The sequence below is a fragment of the Trichinella spiralis genome (assembly GCF_000181795.1).
Source record: "Trichinella spiralis strain ISS 195 chromosome Unknown Scfld4, whole genome shotgun sequence".
NCBI lineage: Eukaryota > Metazoa > Nematoda > Enoplea > Trichinellida > Trichinellidae > Trichinella > Trichinella spiralis.
Window position 1 is genome coordinate 4,876,128 of NW_003526943.1, and position 23,541 is coordinate 4,899,668.

The 23,541-nt window shown below is 32.8% G+C and overlaps 8 protein-coding genes across 8 annotated transcripts; 2 read left to right on the plus strand and 6 right to left on the minus strand.

The window, feature by feature from the left end:
• Window positions 1-1,255: 1,255 nt before the first annotated feature.
• Window positions 1,256-2,269, minus strand: Tsp_01221 (protein phosphatase 1 regulatory subunit 3C). Its single transcript, XM_003376974.1, has one exon. The coding sequence runs from the start codon at window positions 2,267-2,269 to the stop codon at window positions 1,256-1,258; it is 1,014 nt and encodes a 337-aa protein (XP_003377022.1).
• Window positions 2,270-2,873: 604 nt separating this feature from the next.
• On the minus strand, window positions 2,874-3,592 carry Tsp_01220 (putative bromodomain protein). Its single transcript, XM_003376975.1, has 4 exons — window positions 3,504-3,592; window positions 3,373-3,481; window positions 3,146-3,220; window positions 2,874-3,098 (listed from the first exon to the last, which is right to left on the minus strand). The coding sequence occupies exons 1-4, from the start codon at window positions 3,590-3,592 to the stop codon at window positions 2,874-2,876; spliced, it is 498 nt and encodes a 165-aa protein (XP_003377023.1).
• Window positions 3,593-3,957: 365 nt separating this feature from the next.
• Tsp_01219 (putative bromodomain protein) lies at window positions 3,958-5,095 on the minus strand. Its single transcript, XM_003376976.1, has 4 exons — window positions 5,027-5,095; window positions 4,756-4,912; window positions 4,297-4,375; window positions 3,958-4,027 (listed from the first exon to the last, which is right to left on the minus strand). The coding sequence occupies exons 1-4, from the start codon at window positions 5,093-5,095 to the stop codon at window positions 3,958-3,960; spliced, it is 375 nt and encodes a 124-aa protein (XP_003377024.1).
• Window positions 5,096-11,643: 6,548 nt separating this feature from the next.
• Window positions 11,644-14,631, minus strand: Tsp_01218 (putative bromodomain protein). Its single transcript, XM_003376977.1, has 8 exons — window positions 14,494-14,631; window positions 13,244-13,603; window positions 12,986-13,172; window positions 12,714-12,770; window positions 12,557-12,621; window positions 12,145-12,249; window positions 11,749-12,031; window positions 11,644-11,672 (listed from the first exon to the last, which is right to left on the minus strand). The coding sequence occupies exons 1-8, from the start codon at window positions 14,629-14,631 to the stop codon at window positions 11,644-11,646; spliced, it is 1,224 nt and encodes a 407-aa protein (XP_003377025.1).
• A 464-nt stretch (window positions 14,632-15,095) lies between these two features.
• Tsp_01217 (putative bromodomain protein) lies at window positions 15,096-15,554 on the minus strand. Its single transcript, XM_003376978.1, is given in 3 exon segments — window positions 15,096-15,227; window positions 15,244-15,391; window positions 15,415-15,554. 3 exon segments carry the CDS (start codon window positions 15,552-15,554, stop codon window positions 15,096-15,098), a joined length of 420 nt encoding a protein of 139 aa, XP_003377026.1.
• A 545-nt stretch (window positions 15,555-16,099) lies between these two features.
• On the minus strand, window positions 16,100-17,773 carry Tsp_01216 (conserved hypothetical protein). The gene has a single exon (XM_003376979.1). The coding sequence runs from the start codon at window positions 17,771-17,773 to the stop codon at window positions 16,100-16,102; it is 1,674 nt and encodes a 557-aa protein (XP_003377027.1).
• A 1,294-nt stretch (window positions 17,774-19,067) lies between these two features.
• Tsp_01215 (hypothetical protein) lies at window positions 19,068-21,186 on the plus strand. Its single transcript, XM_003376980.1, has 3 exons — window positions 19,068-19,201; window positions 19,659-19,828; window positions 21,098-21,186. The coding sequence occupies exons 1-3, from the start codon at window positions 19,068-19,070 to the stop codon at window positions 21,184-21,186; spliced, it is 393 nt and encodes a 130-aa protein (XP_003377028.1).
• Window positions 21,187-22,161: 975 nt separating this feature from the next.
• Tsp_01214 (conserved hypothetical protein) lies at window positions 22,162-22,949 on the plus strand (the record flags this gene model as incomplete). Its single annotated transcript, XM_003376981.1, has 4 exons — window positions 22,162-22,173; window positions 22,214-22,353; window positions 22,628-22,721; window positions 22,913-22,949. Coding segments are annotated over exons 1-4 (283 nt in total), but the record flags the coding sequence as incomplete, so codon positions are not given.
• Between the last annotated feature and the right edge of the window lie 592 nt (window positions 22,950-23,541).

Below are 23,541 nucleotides of genomic sequence, written 5' to 3' on the forward strand. Positions count from 1 at the left end.
TCGCTTTGGGCTACTTTGCATTCATGTTCGCAACTTCTGTCGCATTTTCAACATTTCTTCTCAAAATCAAACAATCTTTTTTCCTCGTTCTTCAACAATGAAAAAAGCCAAGTCAAGCAAAAAGTACATCTACATGATCAATGAAAGAAAGATTGTCTCAAGTGTTCAGTTTGAATATTTGAAACAACCAAGAAATTAAAAAAACATCACAATAAATATGCAAATCTTCGATAGTTGATCTTTGAATTGGAAATTTATTTTTTTGTATTACAAATATCTGAAATATTGTTCCATCATGCAGTTTCGATCAATTTTTACTTTACACGCCAGTCAACTTGCAACTTCAAGCATATTTAACATTGTTTCAGATGTATTTTTATCATTTTAATCTTTCCTTTTCTTTAAAAAAATAATGCAAAAAAAGCACCTTTGTTTGAAATGTTTTTATAATAAAATTCTAACAATAAAAAGTTGTTCAAATTTGCAACACATGACAGTCGAAGAAATATGTAATAATTTAATTATTATGGCAAAAAAATCATCTCCCATCCTCCCATATAATAAATAAGTATACAATTAAAACGAAAACACGCATGAAGATTATTTTATTAAAAGAAAAAAGAAAGACAAAAAGCTTCAATCCAAATTTGTCAACATACGCAATATCAGACCTTTCCACCTCAGTCAATAATGCTTGTTTGATGAATAGGAGAAAATCATCAGACTGTAGCATAATAATTATGAATATAAAATTATTGAGAATAGGTGCATCTGAAATTTGTAGAAAATTAAAAATAGATACAAATTTGTGTGTGTAGCTTTTTTTGGTTTTGCAGCTCCATTCTTTTGTAAAATGATTAAGCAAAAATACACACAGCAGAAGAGAAAGAAAAGAAGAAGAAGAAGAAGCTCCATTTAGGGTAATAAGGCAATGGAATATTTTCAGCAAAAGGTGGTGTGAGAAGATTTTGCATTTTCACATATCATTTTTTGTCGATGTAAAAACATAAATCACACTCTAAGAAGCGCAAGAAGCAAGTCAAAAAAAAGAAATGAAAATAACAATTATGAAATTGTTCAAAATAAAAAAAATAAATAAGGGAAGAAATGACACTGATGAGTCGTGCTTTCTGTTGAGCTTCAGATGCACCCGTCCTTCGTGTACAAGCATGCATCTTTTTTGTTTGCTTTATTTTTTGTTTTTTGGGTTTTAAAGGCATAGTTCTGTTAAATTAAGAAGAAGACATTGTTTTTTTTACCAATAATGCAACGGTGAAGAGACGTGAGCCCAGTTCAAGTATTCACTCCACTGACTGGTCGAATTGGGATGCAGGGCGTTGCCGCAGTTGGTTTGCCCTCGACGGTTCGGCTCGTCTCCGATGTGGCTGCGGTCGACGAGGCGCTGCTTGCGAAGGCGGTCGCTGATCAGCTCGTAATTAGCATTGTCGTTGTTGTCCCAAAATTGTTGCCCAGCCACACGGTAGCTGATGCAGAATTCAATTCGCTGTATGGTGTCGTCGTCGAGAGGTATTTCAAAGTCGAACAGGAAGGTATCGAATATTCCGCCAGTGTTGCAGAGAAACGTGGCCGGATGGTCTTGGAACGTGGCCCATTCGTCAGTTGTGCATCGTACGTAGACTTCTTTTTCAAAGGACAAATTTTTCACCTTCACAGTACCGTGCAGGCTTTGGATGTCGTTTCGCAGAAGCACGTTCTCAAGCACGACGTTGTTCTGGTTGAGCTTGTGACGAAATTTCGCATAATCCGACGCCGGCTGCGAGAAGTTCAAAACCCACGAACTGCCGCCAACGGCGGCATGGTTATCCCTCTCGAGGGTTGTCGGCCGATTGGACTCGGTGCATTGTTCGCTTTGTTGGGTTGCAAGTTTGGCGCCAAAGCAAGGCATATTCGGCGGGACGTATTCGGACGGTTCGGTCAGGATGCGTATTGTGACCAACTGGCAGCCGAATTCGTCGGCAAACGTGACAGACTTTTTCTTCTTGACCACAACCTCGGTCGCTGGCACCTCTTTTTGTTCGGCTTGTTCTGCGGATGTGACCACCGGCGCCTGATTTTCTTCGGCATCCAGACGACCGAGCAGTTCAGTTTGCAATTCCAACACTGAAAACCACTGCTTGCTTTCCCAGCGGATCAAGCTGCTGGCAGGCTTCTTCTGTCCAGCTGTTGCGGAGTTGTGGACAAAATTGCCGCACGGTGCAGACCTGTAGCTAGCTATGGTCGAAACCAAAGTTTCCGCATTGGCCGACATCGAAAATGACAATGACAATAATAAGCCGAAGCCACCAACTAGTAAACAACAACAACAACAATAATATCGACAGTCTTCAATTCAGCAGACTGCTTTTACACTTCTGAACGACCACTTTGCACAACTGCGAGCGATTATCGGTTTTCGTTTGGTTCGCTTTCAACAAATGCCGCACTTGTTTCTGCAAGCAAAACAACAAACACGGATAAAAATGCCAAATGCAAAGCAAACAAACTGGAAATTTTTGCAAAACTGCAGATGCATAAAACGCGGCCTAGTTCGTCATTTTCTGACTGCACTAACTATCATCTTTTTCTCTCACACTCTTACTTATGCTGTCCATTGCGAATAATTAAGAAAAAACAATCAAGCTTTGTTGCTTACAAAATACAAAATAAGTTGTCAGCAGAGAAACAACCAAACAAACCGTATCCAGTCGGCAGGCATTTGTCCTGCTGTAGACCATCACTGACTAATGTAAGCCTAATTTTTGACACGTGTCACTTCTGGCCTTTGGCCGCGAGCAAGATGGCAAACAGCACGTTTTCAGGCAGCCAATCAGAGACTAAGCTGCGAACAAAATAATAACAATAATAATCTCTTGCTATTGGCTTTTTCCAGCAATTGGGTTCAAGCGTTGCAACGGTCTGCAAGAAGAAGAAAGCTTGCAAGCAATTAGCAGAAGAATACGTAGCGGCGGCGGCGGCGGCGGTAGTAGCAGTAGCAGTAGCAAAAGGTTAAATGATCTAGCCGCACAAAGCCTGCACAAAGCGGCATTTGCAAAGTGAAAAATTACCGAGAAACAATTGAATGATGGCCGTGCGCTGAACTTCAGAGAATTAGACAAATAAACATTTTTGAAAAATGATCATAAACCGCTGATAAAAGCCAAAAAGCAGCAACTGAAATGTACACAACTCGATGATAATGTAAAGCGTCATGTGACACTTGCTTACAAATTTAACTTCATTCTTTGAAAATAATTTTGCACAACTTGTGAAAGCAATTCCAAATCTAAGCTTTGCTCATCTTTGAAATGGAAAGAATAGCAAAATATTTTTTTTTGTAGAATAATTTCAAAACTGCAAAAGTGATCAACTAACTGCACATGCAGTGGAATGCAAATACAAGCGGCTGTACAAGAGGGATGATGATATTGATTTTTTTGGGCGTTCTGTGTTCAATAATAATTCGCACTTATTTATCAGTGCACTAAAATTAGTCAACTGATAACATTAGCCAACACCGGCTGAACAGTAAATTCTTACTGTAAACACTGGCGTCGTCAACAAGAAGAAATTCACCTGAAGAGCTTAATGTCATACAATGAAACAATAAACAACAAGACGAATAATCGATTCTTCCAATCATTTTTATCACACAACTTTATCTATTAAAAATTGACCGAAGAAAAATATCAAATAACAAACAATTGGCATAAAGCAAATTCGCTTTATGCATTGAACAAACAAATTTTTTCGCTTCTGTCTTATCATCATCATATCAAAGTGGTTCATCTTTTAATTAGAAAATTATAATTCAAAACAAGAACAAATCAAATTCTGCAACTTTCACTTGAAAAAAAGCAAATAAATAAAATTGCTTTAAGAAATGATCGTTCCATTAATACATAAAAAGCGAGATAAATTTGATTGAGGCTCGTCTATTTTCATAATGCTTAAGTGGAATTAATCATTGAACTCGTGTTCGCTTTCTGCTCTGCTGAAAACAACACACAACGAAGTGATTTTACAAAACCTGTAGTAAAATAAAAAATAAAAATCAATGCTAACAAAAATACATCATGTCATTTTTTGAAATAAAAAAAATTAAACTGTTTGCTTGTTTGTTCAATTTACAAAAAGTGCGAACATCACTTTTTGATGCAAAGGGCAACAAAAATAAGTTGGCAGCTAATCAAAGCAAAATGATCGTAACTGAATCAAAACAACATAAAATGAAACCATTTGTATATATGTATACATAATAAAAATTAATCACGAGCATTAAATTTTAAATATACTAACAATGTGTGTGCCTTGCAGAATTCTGACAACGTGATAACTTTATCAACATCAGCATCCATAGCCACAGAGCAAATCTTATCTAATACATTAAAAGAGTAAAACATTATCATTTTTAAATAGAACACATTTCTAATACTTAATGTCATTATATGAAAAGTATTGAAAACAAAATAATTCAGCATGTCGAAAACTGGCAATAAATCATTGCCCATCTTTCCACTTGATCAAGGCATTTATAAATAATCAGGTTATATTTATTGTCAAATGAATATTTGATAATCGATGATAAATTTCAATTAAACATCGAGAAAAATAGCAAAAGAAAAATTATTTCACAACATTCTAAGCAAAAACCAAAAAAAGTATCCAATGTAGTAAAATGCATTTTACAATTAGGCAATTTGGAAAAATTATAGAATTAAACACGTTCAAAAGCATAATAATTTTGTCTAAATAAACGAGTGGAATGCTTGCACAGATAGTGCGTTGGTAGGAAAACATGCAAAAATAAGTGAACAATTTTTATAACAAATTTTCCACGCAGAACCAAAAGCATAGATGGTCTTTTGCTTGCAAGTGACTCAAACCAGCCTTGACCTTGCTGCTGCTGTTTTAACTATAAATCAGCAGATCAAATTTTCCAGATTTTGCCATTTTTGTCAAATAATGGACAATTTGAATTAATACCCAATAAGTATTTTGAAAAATAAAATTGCAAATCACTCAGTACTAGAAAATCATACGCTGGAACGGTAAAATTGTGCGAAAAGTGTAAAGTCAGAGGGGTACCTCTTGACATAAAGTATGCTCGTAAAATGAGTGAAAAAAAATTTGCAAACCACTGTGGAATTACTGGAAATGCAAATTTAACAACAGGTATTTGAAATGAAGCAACTTTCAGAATTTGCACAAGATTTTTGATTGCTCTTTATAAATTCAAATTCTTGCAGCTCAACAGATGATCACTGATTGATCAAATTGAATTTCAGCTTTCGCTTAAGTTCATATTTATTCGTCGCTCTCTTAATAGAAACAATGTGATTGATCGTATAATTGAAACAACACATCATAATGCGTCAATGACAAAGACAAAAATTATACAAATAAATCTTCAACAAATCAACAAACAGAACCTGGCTACCTTCACTTTATTACTTTATAACTCGAATGTTCAGAAGTGAAATTCACAAAATGACTGTTTTTCGGCTGAAACGCTTTTGCAAAATTATCAAAAGTTGTTGCTCTCATAATACAGCATACCAACAAATAACATCCCCTCATTCATGTGCTACAATCAAAACTGTATAAATATATTCAAATGGAAGAAAATGTTTTTCAAATTTGATTTCTGTTCATATTAATTTAACAAAGTTGAAAGAACTCATTTTTGATATTTATTATTTAATAAATTATAAAATAAATTTCATGAACATGATAAACTGCAAAAATGTCTAAAGATAAGAAACAGAAAACTTTCCCACCACAGTATTCTAATTCTGAACGTAATTTTTCAACCTTTCCTTTTTTCTTTGTTGCGATTGAAAAAATGAGTTCAGGACAAAAATTTCAGACTTTCATGAGGAAACCAAGTATTAAACTGCCTATTAGAATGAACGTTTTACAAGTAAAATTTATGCCAAACATGATCATGTGTATATTTTGATTGATCACAAATGAGATACAAAAAATCAAAAATTTCTATTACATATTATTATTTTATGAAGTAATATGATTGTTTAAATTTGAAAGAAAAAATTTTTTTCGATATTTAGTGAAGTAATCAATGTACAACAAAAATAGAAAAAGTATTCAGAAAAGATTGGTAATGATTTCAATAAGCAAACGATTAAAAGAAACTTATTGCTAATAATCAGTGTTTGGAAAAAAAATCTTTTTACACAGCAGAAATAATTTAAAAAATTTAAAACAACTGATTTTAATTAAATGCAAATATTTTTACCTTTCAAAAAAAATAACTTATAATTTCAAATATTAATTGTCAACAAGTGTGTATCAGCTGTAAATGGAAATGCAAATAATTTCCCTTTTGATTTATTCAGAAACGAGAATAAACGAGAATATGGAAAAAAGAGCAGATCAAATAAATTTGTAAAGTGATAATGAAAAATTTTCAACAATTGCAACAAATGGAACATTCCCATTTAGTGGCCACCAACCAGCATGGCTTGTAACCAGCCGTTGGATTGAAAATTGTGAAAAGCAGGTAACATGAAAAAGAAGAGAGAGAGAGAGAGAACGAGAGTTAATAAGAACAAAAAGTCCATATTCATACTTGGCCTGAAGATGAAATCTTGAAGCACAAGAATTTTGATCATTGCTTTCAAAAGCGAGCAGTTGAAACGCTCTAATTTTATATACAACACGACGGGATACTGTCGTAACAACTGTTGATTTTCAATCGCTGAAAAAGCAGAACAAATATCACGAGACACAAATATAAATTGTTGCTGATAATTGGTCAAATTTTTAGAAAATGCTTCTACAGCCTTGCAAAAATTGTCCAATCTTCCAGCTTGCAGGCGAATGCTACTTCATCACAATATGATGCATTATATATGCACTTTGCTACCCTTTTGCAAACTTTTGCACAAAGCACGACAACTTCAATGAATGCTCATAATAATTTTAACAATATTAAGTATATAAACTTAAAAAATGAATTCCATTCAATTGAGATTTATAACTCGGCAAGTTAATCATCATTTTGGAAATAACCAAATGTTCCATGATGAGAAATCATTTTTCATCATTTAATTTCATCATTTTTGAAATTTGGTGAGTGTATGAATTTGTATTCCATTTGCAGTGCATAGAATAAAAAGATTAAATAGAAAAAATTAAAAAGCACAAAAAAGAAATGACTTTGAACGAGATAATTTATTTCTTTGAGAGGGCTTTATCTGTTTTAGCGGTTTAGCAAAAAAATAATTTCATATCATAAAATACCTTGCAAAGTTTGCAAGCAGGCTTTATAATAAACTGTACAATAATGTCGCAGGTTGGAGACAAAATGAAAGATGCAATAGGTTGAAGAGTTTCTCAATATTTTTAAAACGACATATGACAATGTTTGACACTACCAAAAATAGAAAAATTGCATCATTTCTATCAACAACGTAAAATGAACATTCTGTAAAAGCATCGTCGTCGCTATTCGATCAATCATAATTAAAATGCATTGTAATTTTGTGCAAAAATAACTGCATACATGGAAATGCATTGAAAAGCAAAACACTTTTTAAAGATATTCAATAATACCAAATGAAATATTGCTAATTTATGAAAACATCAAAGTTAAAAACACTTTAAACGTATTATTAGCATGCTCGTATGCGCTAGATATTATAATATACAAATTATACAAGAACACTTGTATATAATAAAGGTTTCACATTTCAAGATAAAAAATAGGTAAATAAATTATAATATTAAAAAATAGATAAATTATTATTCATTTTATATATAGTAATGTATTGCCAGAATTGAACAAATAAGCATTTATTGTAAAATTATTAGTTTATTTCATTATGATTCATTTCATTCCGCGAGCTCAAAAATTATTTGCCAATTGTCGGCAGTAGAAGTACACGTTGTTAAACATTCTTAAATAAAGAAACGATATGAAAATCACCGCCTGATTATTGATATATATGAAAAAATTATAAAACTGCTGTTATATAATTATGTATGTACGTCTGTAATATGTAAATTATATAATACTGCTAATACGGACTAGCCAAGAAATGAACATGTTTTGTGTGAAATATTGAAATTGAAATTTATAAAAACAAAATATATTCAATGCTAAAGAGTTTAAAACTAGTAAGAAAAATGAGCTAATAAATTTATAATCAACAATTGATTGCATAATTTCAAGTTGCTAGTTTTGCATGTATGCCAAGGTGCAGTCTCGCCTTGGATCTTCACGTCAGATCTAAACTGCTGCTAGTGTTGTGAAACAAATGAATTATATTTTTCTTTGTAAATCATCCATCTAATAAGATAAAATTCAGAATAAAAACAATACACACTGGATGATGCAGCTGACGCTTAAAAATGGCCTTTTTCTTCTTCTGCTGTTTAATTTGCAAATTATAATTGCCATTTTTATGGTTGCTTTCAGGTTACCCATGACAGATGAAAATAATTGAATGCCTCATCGTTCGTTTAGACAGCTACACAAGTGGTTCATGTTGAATAACAAAAATCAACCAATTTCTTGCTCGTAGCCAATAATATATATTCAAAAGGAAAACTGTAAATTCAACATTGGGTCATAGTAAATTGTTCAGTCTGTTCAACAATTCCGTTAATTTTACGTAAATTTTCCGTCAAAAATTCAAAAAGCATTTTCGAAAATTTTAAAAAATGATATAGTTTTAATTAAACTGATTATAGCATTTTAAATACAATACAGTTTCAAGCTCACCGTCAACGATTAACAGATTTTCAAAGCACAAAATGCCTAATGATTGCCTCCAAATCTAAACAAGGCGATACTAGCGAACAATAAACTGCTTTAAATTTTAAAATTGTCTAAACCAAGACAAAAAATCAATTAATATTCAAGTAATTTACTTTTAGAATAAAAAGGGAAAAGTGTGTTGCTAGTGGGAAAAGTGTATTGTTCATAAAACCAAAATTATTAAAATTTATCCATTTCCACTATTAAAGTGGAATGTTCGACAAGAAATAATGTTGATAATGATAATAATAAATCTTTCATAAAAACAATGTTCACGTTCTATTGAAAATATATTATACTTTTAAATAAACAATTATTAAAATGAATTCAATAGATGATAGATGATTTAAAATTATAAGAAAAAGAATAAGAATAAAAAAATTTTCATTAAACGCTAATGCTACTGAACAACATAACGGCCATTGTAAAAAATGCCAGAATTAACATAAAACAAAGCTTAAATATTAAGATAAAATAAATTCTCACACTTTTAATAAGAAAATATTAATAACTTATTAATGTTTGAAAAATAATCTACCTTATATTCGGTCGGGTAAAGGATTTCTCAAAATGAGAAGCTATAACGATGCAAAGTGAAAAACGTAAACATGAATAAAAGGCAAACATGTGGAAAACATTATTGAGTTGAAAATATGAAAAACAGCCGACATTTCTCATCAATATCATTCATCAATTTATGAATGAAAGATCCAGCGATGAAAAAATCATCGCAAACATTTTATGCGTTATGAACCGTTCAGAGTCAGTGAGCCAATTTCATGCATGTGGAATTTTTGAAATATTATAAAAATGTATCAATTAAAATTGATTAAATTAAAAACAATTAAATAAATAATTCGTTTTTTCAAAAGAATTCCATCTTTTTGTATCAATTCCGTGGAAAATTATGCAAATTAGAAATATAAATTGGACAATCGCTTTACGCATTCATTATTGAAGTGTTGTAAAACAGAAAAAGAAGAATAATTAATTGCAAATTAAATTTTAATTAATTGTTCAAACGTTGGAAAGAAATTCAAAAATTGCATGATTGAATGGATGTTTTTCAATACTAATCATGTGATAATACTAAGAATGCTGTTCATTCAAACAAGCAGATAAAAAAAAATATTTTTGCAACGTTAAACATTATCACAAACAACAAGAGAAAAAAGCAGAAATCAATTCAGCTTTATTTCAATAAATGAAGTGAATAAAATTGAAAAATTGAATATCAAAAGAACAACATTTTTGAGGTCTGACTTTTGAATATCAAAAGAAGAAAAAGAAAAATACCGTATTGAATAACAATTAGTATAAATATTAGTTAAATTGATAAATAAACCCAATTGGGAAAATTTGAACAGCAATTTAATTATTTCTTTGCATCTATCTTCGTAAATAAAAAAAATTGCTGTTCTTAATGAGAAAAATTTCCCACCAACAGCAGTGAACAGACAGAATTATCGAATCAATTTCAATTTATTTAACAGAAGATATTTCTTTTAATTGAAAAAAAAATTTCAACATGCAATTTTCAATGTATTCATAAAAATAACTGAAGCGATGATTGGAAATTTTAATTTTGTTTTTCTCTTGATCCATTGATTGAACAATTATATTACACCAATTCAATTACAATTACAATTAGCAGTTTTGACGATGTTGAATTAATAATAAAATTCTATTCATATTTCATGAATTTTTTCAAAACATATTTGACAAAAGTTGATTTATTTATTTATTTATTTATTTAAAAAAAATAATTTGATTTTTTGGACTCACTTAAAAAATCAATTATTGAAGTTGAAAACTTTGCTTGCATCACAGATCGCAAGAGCATCGTTGTGAGAAAGAGAAAAAGAAATCAATGGATGAAAATGAATAAGATAAGGAAGAGGAAAAATTTGAATATATTAAAAGTTTTCAAAAAGAAACAATAGTCGATTATTGAAAGTGATCATCATTAAATATGCATATTTTTGTGTGTTTGTTGTGTGTGTGTGTGAGGGGGGGGGAGTGTGACGCAATTTTCAAAACGACACCAACGCTGAGCAACAAAACGTTTGTGAAATTTGAGTGAAACATATTTTCCAATTGTTTCTAACAAATCGCCAACAACACGTTGTGTTGACGGCTTTCAAAGCGCAAAAACTCACTGAATCCGCGCATCCAGCCGGCATCTTCGCATTCACAACTTCCCATCACACAAACATAGTAAACAAACGATTTCACATCATATGACGTATTTTTTGAAAACAACAAACAAACAAACAAACAAACTTACTTGCAAATTTCACCAGTGAAAATTGATAATTCAAAATTTCACAAATAACATCAATGAAAAAAAAGGAAACTTCCATTTACGTTGAAAAAGTACAAATTCCGTTGCACACACACTCTGCACAATTACAAATCTCGTCCACTGATACGCCTACCGTATGAAAATTCAATTGCTTCACACACACACACACACACTGCTTGAGTTTTCTAGCAAATTTCCAAAACAAAAAAAAGCAATTAGCATAAAAGCAAAAATTACATTTAAAAAGCTACAACTATTATATAGAAAAGTCGAAACAGAACATCAATGATCATTTTTGCATTTGCACAGAACATTTTCACAAAATCAATAACGCTTATGCAGAATGCTGCTTTTATTTTATGAAAAGATAATGAAACATCAACATAATTTTTGCAAACATCGTTGGCAAAAGAATACACACGATACATAAATTTCCCAAAACCTTTTTTAAATGCATATAAACTATATTGCAAATAACTCTCTTAAAATATGCACATGTATCATAAATTTTTCAAAAAAACTTGATAAAATTTATAAAATGATCTTTTTCTCTTTATTAATCATCAAGCGTTAAATCGAGCATTCCTAAAAGTGCAATTATTACTTTTCAACGACAGAAGCAATTGCTGTACGGGATAAATAGATTTGTAAAATAACATACCACTCGGAATGCGTGCAGGAATTGGGATCATTTTTGGTCGGCGATTGTTCTGAGTTTGGTAATTGTGAGCACCTGGAAGTGCATCACCTTCGTCCATTGTCGAATCAGAGCCAGTGGACTGGTGCTGTCGCTGTTGCATTCGAACTTTCGGTGTCGACGTACGCTTGAAGTCCATATAGCGCCCCTGCTTAGCACTGCTTGCAGCAGCCGATCTGGCAAAGCATCTGAAATTATCGCTCATACTGTCCCAGAACGTCGACTGTGCACCCTGAGTCGTATTCTCCTACAATAAAAAATTCAAATTTGCAATAAAACAACTATGCAAATTATGCAAAAGCTGAAAATTATACAAAATGGGAAAGGCTTTTGTCCATCTGTGGTCAAAAAATATAAAACTGTCGGCTTGCTTACTTTTCTGCTGCCGTTTAATACGCTTGATGGTTCTTGTTCATCATCGGCAACACTAGCAAAGCGATTCTGTTCATCTTCTACATCCATTTTCTGATAAATAAACATCATTTTATAAAAGTAAATTTCCCATCATACTTTTCATATCAATTTCAAATAAAATACTCAACATGCAATCAAACCATTTATTATTATTATTATTACCATCATGTTACTTAATAATCGCAAATGTTAAAATAAACTTGAGCTTTTTCCTCTATTCATACTGATAATAACTGTAAAAATATAAAATTATTACGCAACAACAACAGCAGTGCAATCAACATTGAACATAATCTAACAGGTAATAAAATCAAAAATTTTCATTCTTATTAAAAATAATTCCGTATAAAAAATTTACTTGATTTCTTTCCGATGTCTGTTCTTCCGCTTCATAATTTTTTACCATTTCACTTACAGCCACATCTATATTCAAAGAATTCAGCCAAAAGAGAATGAATTATGAATTCATAATAGAAAGATAAATTAGAAATTCATTTTAAATTTTCAATGCCTACTTAAAGAAGATGCGGCACCGCTTAATGAAAACAAAACATCGTGATAAACCTTCAGCGCTAAAATAAGAAAATAAAAAATTACAAATAAATAAATAAATATCATTAGAATATATTAAAAATAAACTTACACAATAATCGTACTTTTTCAGATGAGAAATTCAGTTTGGCCGATTCATTTATATCATCTATCACGCAATATACATCACCAAGAATGGGAGCTTTCAATGACAAGCCCTCATTTGGTGAAAAACTACAGTTTTGAAACAATTTACTCACCGCCATATCAACAACACTATATCCACTACCACAATAGTAAACTTTTCCACATTCAATAAATAATCTGGAATGATCTGATTGCCGGGTCTTCAGTGCCATTAACGCTGCAATTTCTCCTTTTAAATTTGACAACTTCAAAACAGCCTTAGCAGGTTGAGCATCAGAAATCGCATTTTCAATTTCCTGAATAAAACACATCTTATTTTTTCACTGAGCCGTTACATTTAAAAAACTGATAATAAATATTTTCATACACTTAGCTGGCAAAGAAATTCGTAATGCGGATCTCTGGATCTGATTAAAGGTAAAAGACTTTCATCTGGCATACGCTTGAATTCAGCAATTGCATCGGCAGCCAGAGCCTTGCTTTCTGTAATTTTTTCATTTCTAAGGGAAGTCATTTCACGCAGCAAAAATTCTAATGTAATAAGAACATCATTCTTTGGCATAGATTTCAACTGAACAGCATATTTCGCGAAAAACTCTTTCAATATTGGAGACTGCTGCAATTTTGTACTCATGTAACGATAACCATTCTTCAATGCCTTGATAATTGTATGCACATGTTCCACGGATTCAAAAGTGTTCATTACTTGTTTAAGAGCATAGAGAAACTAAACGAGCAAAATAAAAATCTATAATTTTAATTTATAATAAAAGAATACCGATTGATCAAAAAAAGAATCATTTTCAAAATTAAATGTAATGTATCAAAAATATTATCCACAATCGCACTTATTCAACATTACTTTTTTCTTTGACAAGTAATGTAACACATTACTGAAATGTAATGTGTGCATTCACAATCAACGTTATATGAGGAATTATTTATTTCATTATTTCACTATCATTATTCATTATTTTATTTTCAATTTTTTAAAAAAATACATCGAAAGATATAATATATAAATCAATAAATATAGAAGCAACAAAAAATAAAAAATAATGCACAAATTATGAAATGGTAAAAAGTACTTACATTCTCGAATTCTTTACTTTCTACAGCAGTTTGTTTCATCTTCATATGTGATTGAAATTCTATGCAGATAAAATTCAAAAAATTCAAAACTAACGAGTGCTTAAAAATTTTTCTCGCTCAGCACAGTAATTTCAATAATCAAGTAAGAATCATACTGTTGCTGATTTCACATATTACTATAAATAAAATTTGAAAGAAAATTTATTGTTAATTTCATAAATTCTTTGCTATTTCACAATGTAATAATTCTCCGACAGCTAAGATTTCATTTTAGTAAAATGAATTTCTTAACGACAATAATCACGCAACCTGATACTCAATTATAGTAAACTATATCTCTTAACGTCAGACGCAATTTTGATTATACGCACGCGATTGTCCCGCGTGCACAATCGAGTGTGAATCAAGAAAACCCACTCGATTAGTCGCACTGTTTATTCAATGCAAAACAAAAACAGAGGCGCAAATACCTTAATGTAAGATCATAACACAATTCACTAATCAGAAGATACAAAACCATTTAACCTGTTCGTCACCAGCAACCACACCCGCCGCGTTGGCAATTTCTTTAATTACTGTATTAGAGAAAATCAAGTCACTGAAGTACAGTACTAGTACAGTTATCAACAGACCACCCCTTTTTCTCAGAAGGACGAAGTCCATCACTCTGATCCAGATGGCTCTAGCAGTACTAGGGAGTGCACTGAGTTAGTTATCAGATCACGTCGTCGTGACACTGGTGCAACTCCACAATCTGTCCAGGCTAAGACTGAGTACGGGGGTGTTCAGTTCGAAAACCAGGACGACGTCTCCAATATTTGGATGCTACTTGAGCGTTCTTCACTTATCTCTTGACGAGTACGTCACAAAGTATTCCCGCATCCAGGGCGTCAACAAGTGCTGTACCAGACTTTTCTAGTTCCTCCATCTTCAGTGCAGTCTAGTCAGGGCAGTCGCCCTGCACTGGCCTTCCCTCGCGGTCTCAGTAGAAATATAATGAAAATTCCGGTGTGATTAGTAAGTGCGACGACGTCAGCAGTAGCTGGTCATCTGATCTGTCACTCACGATGGTCAACTGGCGATCGCTTTTTTTGGCCTCGACATCATACAACGACATGTGAAGTTCATCAGGTTTTGCACGGCAACAGCCGAAGAACTTGCGGTACGCGACTTTGGCAGAACTCACCAAGCGCTCCATCACACCACGGCGCCAATTCCGCAATCAACTTCCATTCTATTCTCTCCAGTGCCAAAGTATCCTAGAACATCTTCTACTTGTGGTTGTAAACATCTGGTCAGATGGAAACTGCGGAAGTTCTCCGATGGCATTAACTTGGAACGACCACGTAGCAAGATGAACCAGCATAATGCCCTAAGAAAGCTATGCACCGTTATATCTGCTATTATCTCGAAATGATTGCACCTAACAGGCATTCACATAAAAACGCACACCAACATTTTATGAAACAATAGCAGGCACCAACACCTCTGGCAAGGATGGGAGGATCAAAGTCAATTCCTACTGCTGGTTCAGTTCTTTCAAGTGGCAGGGCGTTCATCAACTGATCAAATGGTTTCCTTGTCATCCTTGGACAGACCACACATTTCGTCACCACTTCTTCCGTCGGTTATTCAAAGGCTACCATTAGTGGAAGTCAGCGTTTGACTTACATGGCTATGCAGCCGCTGTGGGATTTCTACAACGTGATGTTGCAACCCACTACAACATCTTACCGAAGAGTATTTTGAGGCATTATGCAGCAATAACAAAACACCAGAAAAAATTTGAATTTTATTTTTTACCTTATAAATTACCAAAAAGCAATTTAAATTAAGAAATAAACAAAATGTTGATGAAGTTTTATGCCAAATTAGAATGAAAATTTAAGCACTATAGGAGTAAGAAAATTCATAAACTTTTGACAATATGATAATAACATTTAAAAAATTATGAATGAAATTATTAATGAAATGTGCAACAGAAACTGTTGGATCAGTAGATCAATTATGTTGTTTCATTCACAAAAAATGACAGCAACATCAAAACAGTTAAAATTTATAAATATAATTGCATGTTTGCTCTTTTGCTGCATCGGCATTTTTTACTGGAAGCAGCAAATGGCGTGGTGCTTCATTCTGATTGTGACAAGCTTTCCACGGCATGTTCATTAAGGAGCTGTTCATGGGAAAGGAGAACGGGTAAACTGTTGAAGATGATTTCCATCTGACGTTCCCAAAACTGCAAATCAGCACGTTGAATTACATTCACGTTGTCTTCATCGTACGGATAAATTTTAAGCAAATAATCAATACATTCAAATGCTTTCCAAATTCTGAAGTTCAATGTGCTAAGCACATCATTCTCAGCACGCACTGTAACTCTCCATGTATGCTCTTTTTCATATTCCACATGGATACGGCATTCACAAATTTTTTCGATCGCTTTTACGGTAAAACCATGAGGACCAATTATTCTACTTCCAATATCAAATGGACAGCGCCAAGTTGAATACATTTTAATAGAATCTATTTTTTCTGTTTCTCCACTTGGTTGAGGAGGCGGAGCGTGAAGAACATTCTGCAACACTGGCAATGATAGCAAATTCTTCATATGGTAAAGCAGTAGATTTTCTTCAAGCTTTGTGAACATATTCAGTACATTTCGCATCGTTTCATAATTCTTCTCACTTAACAGATCATTCACAGAATCTGTATCAGAATGATGCAGATATTGAATGGGACAGCGACTCTTGAACAATTTATACTGGTTTTTATAGAATTCCAAATCATTGTATTGAATTGCTTTTACCGCATCTTCTTCAGTGGGAGGAATTTCAAGTAAACGATTAATGCATTCAAATGCTTTCCAAATTGTTAAATCTACAATGCTTCTAAAATTTTTCTCAGTGAACACTTCTATTTGCAGAACGTTGATTTCTTTCCATCGTAGATGAATGCGGCATTTACAAAGTGTCTGAATCACTTTTATGGTTAAACCGCGAGGACCGATTATTCTGCTTGAAATGCTAAATGGATAGTTCGAAGCTGAATAAATCTTCATGGCGTATCCCATATGAACTTTACCAATTGGTGGTGGCTGTGGAATGCAAAAAATCTTCTGAAACATTGGCAATACTAACAAGTTGTTCATGTGATAGGTCAGCATTTGCTTTTCCAATACTTTAAGCATTTCCAATGAAAATCTTTTACCCACTGAGTAATAGTCACTTGAAACAGTAGTTACATCACTTATATCAGAATGATGCGGCTGCTGAATGGTATAACAATTGTTGATGATTTCAACATGATTTTCATAGAAATTGAAATCATCAAATTGAATTGTTTTCACCATGTCTTTTCCTGTAGGATAATATTGAAGCAAAGAATGAATGATTTGAAATGCTCTCCAAATTTTGAAATTCACAGTGCTCTCGTAATCTGGTTCAACAACTATCTGGATTTGCAGCAAGTTATCTTCTATGTAATTCAGCTGAATGCTGCATGCACATAATTTTTGAATAGCTTTTACAGTGCAGCCACGAGGACCAATTATTCTGCTTCCCAAATTGTACGGCAAGTCAGAAGTTGAATAGCATGCTTTTGCGAACCCTTTTTTAATTTGTCCACTCGGCTCAGGCGTCGGAATTTGAATAATCTTCAGAAACATTGGCAATGCAAGCAACTTGTTCACATGATGCAGCAAAATGTGCTCTTCAACGTTAATTATTAGCTGTCTGATGAATTGTTCGGTGGAATCATTGTCGGCTTGCTTCACCGTACTGCTGAGCTCATTTAATGCAGCCATCTTGGTACTGTTGTGGAAACTGAAGGAGTAAGAGAATGGAAATTTCAACATCAAATAACTTATTCTTTTCAACTACGAAGGAAGTAGTGCCGTTTAAAGTGAATATTTTAAACTCAGTTTTGTTTAAACTGAGTTTTGTTTAAACTAAGTTTTGTTTAAAGCTGTTTAAACAAAGGCATTTTTCTTCAGTTATTATATTTAAAAGTTTCTATATATTTATTAATTTTAAAAAATTTTGATGAAAAGTAAAAAAATATTATTATATACATATATTTTATTTCATTTGGCTTAATTATTACTGTTTGTTTAAAATCAAATCAGTAAATCAGCTCTATTAATCATCTCGTGGTGCTCACGTTGAATTATAATGAAATTTACGAAACGTTTCTACGTTACCGAAACATAAATAAGCACTGAATATAACTGAAATTTATATCATTTTCAAATTTACTTATATAGCAGCAATTCAGGATATGAAATACATAAATATGAAATATGAATGTAATGAATGAATACAGTGAATTTTTACTTTCAGTAGTGATTGAGAAGGGTTTTGCTGAATTGCTAATTGTTAAAAAAGTATATTTATAATTTGTATTTTGCTTTTAATAAATTTACTTCTATAGCCAGCAAAGCAGACTATTCAGCTTACATTCATGCATTTATAGACTTAGTCATTTTTAACTATACATTTTTAGAACAGTTTAATAAAAAATTACTTATGTGGAATTCAATTTTGTCAACTGAATAGATCTGTCATGCATAACAAAGATTTTTAAATATTTTTCAATTTTTTCTCAACAAAACCTATATTTCAAAATTGAATTTACAAAAAGATATGATTGAATGACCGAATTTTCACAATCCTTTATTGCAAAAAAGGTAGATAAATTTCATACAACAAATTGTTGTACTAAATTTTTGTCACGGAAATCACATGGATTTCTTTTAACTGAAATGTTGCAATGAACTATCTGACAGCAGTGCAGCTTCTGCATGACTGCTTTTACAGAACATCAGAGGCTCTGGACGCACAAATACTTGAGCATCACGGCACCGACACTGTTGCACTTATATTACAGTAGAAAGGACGTTTACACTTTACTGTCAAAATGAGGTTACGGTAGGAAGGGACGTGTTGGGCATCATTAGTGTTGTTGGTCGCGGTACGCTGTTGATCGACTGTGGTGACCATACGACACCTCTGATCGAACAGCGCTTTCTGTAGTCTTTGTTTTTTTTCATAATTTATGCCGGATTTCTGTCAAATCACATACTGAGGTTGCTCTTTGCTATGGCTGTTCATGTCAGCGGTTTCCGAGCAGTCAGCAATGATCTGGACCTGTTCAGAGAGCAACTTCAAGATGGGCTAACTGTGAAAGAGCACCTGAATGCAGTCACTCTTCATTTGAATAAGTTGAAGTTGAAGTAAATAAGCTTAGCGAATCATTCCAGTGGCAGAAATGTTGTCTCTGCGTCACACGAATCACTAATCATTTAAGATTGTTGTACTCAATGACGTCGATTCGACAACAATACTTGGAAAAGGAACTTCAGTGAGTATGCGAAATTGCTCTGTACCTGATGATCGAATGCATCACTAAGACTACAAATGCTCTAAAAGAGTTGCAGTGCATTTCCAGCGACGTGAACAGTTGTGACGTCGAACTTGCAACGATGCGACTGTTCCAAGTGATATTTCAGCGCTTCCCGCCAATGACACGTTGAACTCACTGACTTAGAGAAGCAGAGCTGTGAAATCCACCCTATGGAGCGTTTTGAGCAGTTGCTCCACTTCTAATGGAATATTTTGATGAATCTGGTAGATGAGAAAGCTTCTCAGAATGGTGCAAACAGGAAACTGGGTCTTTGATTTGTGATTCAGATGGCAGGTGTGGTTATGCGATACTGAAAATGCCATTGGTAACGGGAAAAATGTCAGCAGACTGCAAAATACTGTGAAACTACAACTGAGCAAGTATGAATGGATATCTGAGGGCATGACTTCGAAGAAAAAACAGTTGGTAGAACTGTTGGAGAAACAATGCTTTATATGTGAGAAAACTCTGCGCTGCATTCACCGTTAGGCGTGGAGATACGGCCATTCAACGGCCTTGGCAGTCGTTACAAAGTTGCTTTGAAAATAAGAAGTGAAAAATGGAAGGTACTTTCACTTGTTCATTGAAAAATGAAACATTCACTTGTATTCCACTCTTTTTAGGCTAAATATCTGCGGCGGCAACATGGAGCGAAGATGAGCTGAATAATAGCAGCTGCTCTTCAGGTTGAAGAAGGAATTGAAATTTTGAATGTGATGTCAGGGGTGATTTCCTGAAGTGATTGAAGTTGATTCCTGAAGTCAGAGGTGATGAATGACTTCGTGTTCAGATATCAACGACTGACGGCTGCGGCATCAGAAGGAAGTACACTTGCCGGCGCCCGGCCGAGACATTGATAAAGAGCCTCGCGAGGCAAAGAGCGTTGAATAGCTGGCTAAAAAATTCTGACTCATGCTGCCGACCAGTCAAAACAATTGGATTTAGAGAAGTACTCCAAAAAGTGTTATCTGTGAAAGAGCAACTGAATACGGTAACTGTTCATTTGCATCCGTTGAATCTGCTTTGCACATCGTTCTCCTGCATTGGGCGGATGGTGAAAGTAGACTATTAACATCAAACATAGAATACAGCAATTATTTACGATTATTGCATTCGATTACGTCGATTTGCTTGCAAGATTTGGAAAAAAAACACTTCAGAGAGTCTGTGACACACAAAGGCATCATCGATTGCATCACCAAGTCCGGGAACGCTGTACAGTAGTTGCAGCGTATTCCGAGCGATATAAAAAAATGTAGATGTGCAACTGGAAATAATGAAAGTCCTTTGCTCTACCGGTGAATATCTGGTTGAAATGAGTGTCTCTGTTACACAGATCAAAGAATTCCGTTAAATAGCTTCATGAGGCTGTTCTGTGACTATGCGACGGATATCAACGACTGACGGCTGAAGCAACATAAGGTAATACACCTGCAGGCGCCTAAATGTGAATAAAAAACCAGCATGCGGCAATGTTAAACAAGTGTTCAAAAATTCTGACTCATGCGCTGATGGGTCGAAGCTATTGAATTTGGTTCCATTTTTCCACCAACTGGAACACCTTTATCACAGATACGACGAACTGGAGATAGAATTTGGAAAGACTGACTTGCATTTGTTGCCGCCTGTATTGCCCATGCTCAATAGCGCATCTGGGTGTAGGATGAACTGCTTGAATTCTAGCGTCTGCTAAATTTCCAGTCTGTATATTATGTTTTTGTTGCAGTGAACAGCAAACTGCTGCGTGAGTACGCAGTCACCAATGAAACGATTTCCTCGTTGTTGTTCACTGCCTATTTTTTCCATATTAAATGAATATCATTGACAGGAAAGCAGTTATAAAAATAAAATTTTGAATTTTTTGGAAGTTTTGTGCAATATATGCGAAAAAGAAAAAGACTATCAAAATTTGACATAAAGTTCGTTTTACGTTTAAATGAAGTACATTTCACATTGATGATACTTCATATTTCAGATTTACATTCACAAAACTACTGTAATAAGTAAAAATGGGGCTATTTATTTTTATTGATCTTCATATTTGAAAAACATTTAACTGTAAGTATATCACAAAAATTATTTATTCAACAAAACCGAAGTGATATGATTATTTTGATGGCATTTACGAATAAGCTTGCCATATCAAGCTAACCCGATGAAACAAAGAAAGAAATTGAATCAAAGGGCAGTAGGTTAACGATTTATATTTAAGCGATTCCCTTGGAAAACAATTTGCTTCCACTCTATTTATTATTTTTACAATGTTAGATGTTTCAAATAGCTAGCCGCTTTAAGCTAACTAATTGGGACATGAAAAATAAAAGTGAATTAAAAACAATGGAAATAGTTTGACGTTTGAAATATGATGTGACGTTCCTGCAAAAAACGGTTTTTCTTTTTACTATTCTCACAATTACTGTTTTAGAGGGCTTGCATTTTTGAAGAAAGCAATTTGAACAAGCATCAAATTCAATTAAAGATAATGAACTTTTGACTTCAGTAAATTTGAAAATTGGTATTTGTATATACCTTCAAATATCAAAAACTTCAGGGGTCTCCCCAACAAAACGTTCTTACAACGCTAAAGATTACAAGTGAGAATTATTTCTTAACAAAACTGGCCAATCACAGCTACTTATCCAAATGACGTTATAACAACTTGCATAATCCAGGAAAAAGTTGGGTTTTGCAAAATATTATTACTGCGTCCAATATGCGTGCAGAAAAGCTTTCAAATTTAAAACTACAATAAGCACACATAAAAAACGATTTATATTATTCGTAAAAGCAATGCGTGCAGAGGTAAAAATATCATTCCTTAAAATGAAGATTACCTTTAAAGTTCTCTGTACATCCTTTACAAAAACCATTCTCATGCACAAGAATATATTGCTTTTATTATGTATTACCTATTTCACGTTCAATTGAAATGCCAACAATAATTCCCATTTTTACTGTTTCACTTTACGCTTATATTATCAAGTAAAAACAGATAAAAATTATGTAACTGAACTATTTTATTTAAAATATTAACATTTTCAAAATTTCTGTAAAACACTAAATAAAAAATTTCAATTTTAACTTCTCAGATATTTACTTATTAAATATTATTCATATTATTTACTGAACACAATACATATTTACTTAAACTTCAAAATCCTATACAACCCTTCAAATACAAATTAGAAAAGAATTTAAATCTAAACTATTTTAATAGTTTAGTTAGGAAATTATTTAAAAAATGATTCCCAGTCAGAATTCAATTCCTCCAATTAGAAATTGAACCAAAAATCGAGCAAACGAGCAAATCGAGTAAACAAGCAAATCGAGCAGATAAACATTTAAATATGGTTCATATTTTACCCATAACTTGTTCACAATAGAAATTATTGGGTTTTGACAGATATTACTTTATTTAAAAGTTTAGTACTGAAAAAATCCACGAGCATTACACAAATTGCATTCTAATGAAATATTTCTTCATTCCACATAATATTTAATTCCTACATTTAATTTATAAATTATTTATTTATTTTTTGAGATCAATAATTTAAACGTCGCACTTCAATTCCACAAGCGTAGATATGATTTTCAAATATCATCTTAAAATTATGCGTAACTAAAATCGAGCGGATGTAAACTGCACTATCATAATATTTTATTTTATTTCAAAAATAATTATATCAGTTTTGAATAATTTAAGCAATGAATAAATAACAATACTGAGAATTTTGCTAATTGAAATGATGTTTTTATACGACTGGATTCAGTTACAAAACCCAATTTAAAATTCAAGTTTCTAGTAGAATAGACAGATTTTATTGTACAATATTTCAAATACCTTTCAATTTGTTTGAAGGTAAATAAATCGTGTACAACAAATATTTGTTGTACAAAATTTTTGTCTTGGAAATCATAATGATTTCCTTTATATTTAGTTCATCCTAATCAAGAAGAATCTTTTAAAATTTTTTTTCGTTGCTTTTAAGTTGAAATGTTTGTTAAAAATATGTTCTATCAAAAAATATGTTTAATAATGTCATAGTAATCTAATTTTGATTTGCTTCACTTGAAAATAAAGTAAACAGAATTTACGATCAAAACTTTACTTGATGCTATATGGTTGCAAAAGCATATTAGGCAGAATGAACATAAACACTTATTCAATAA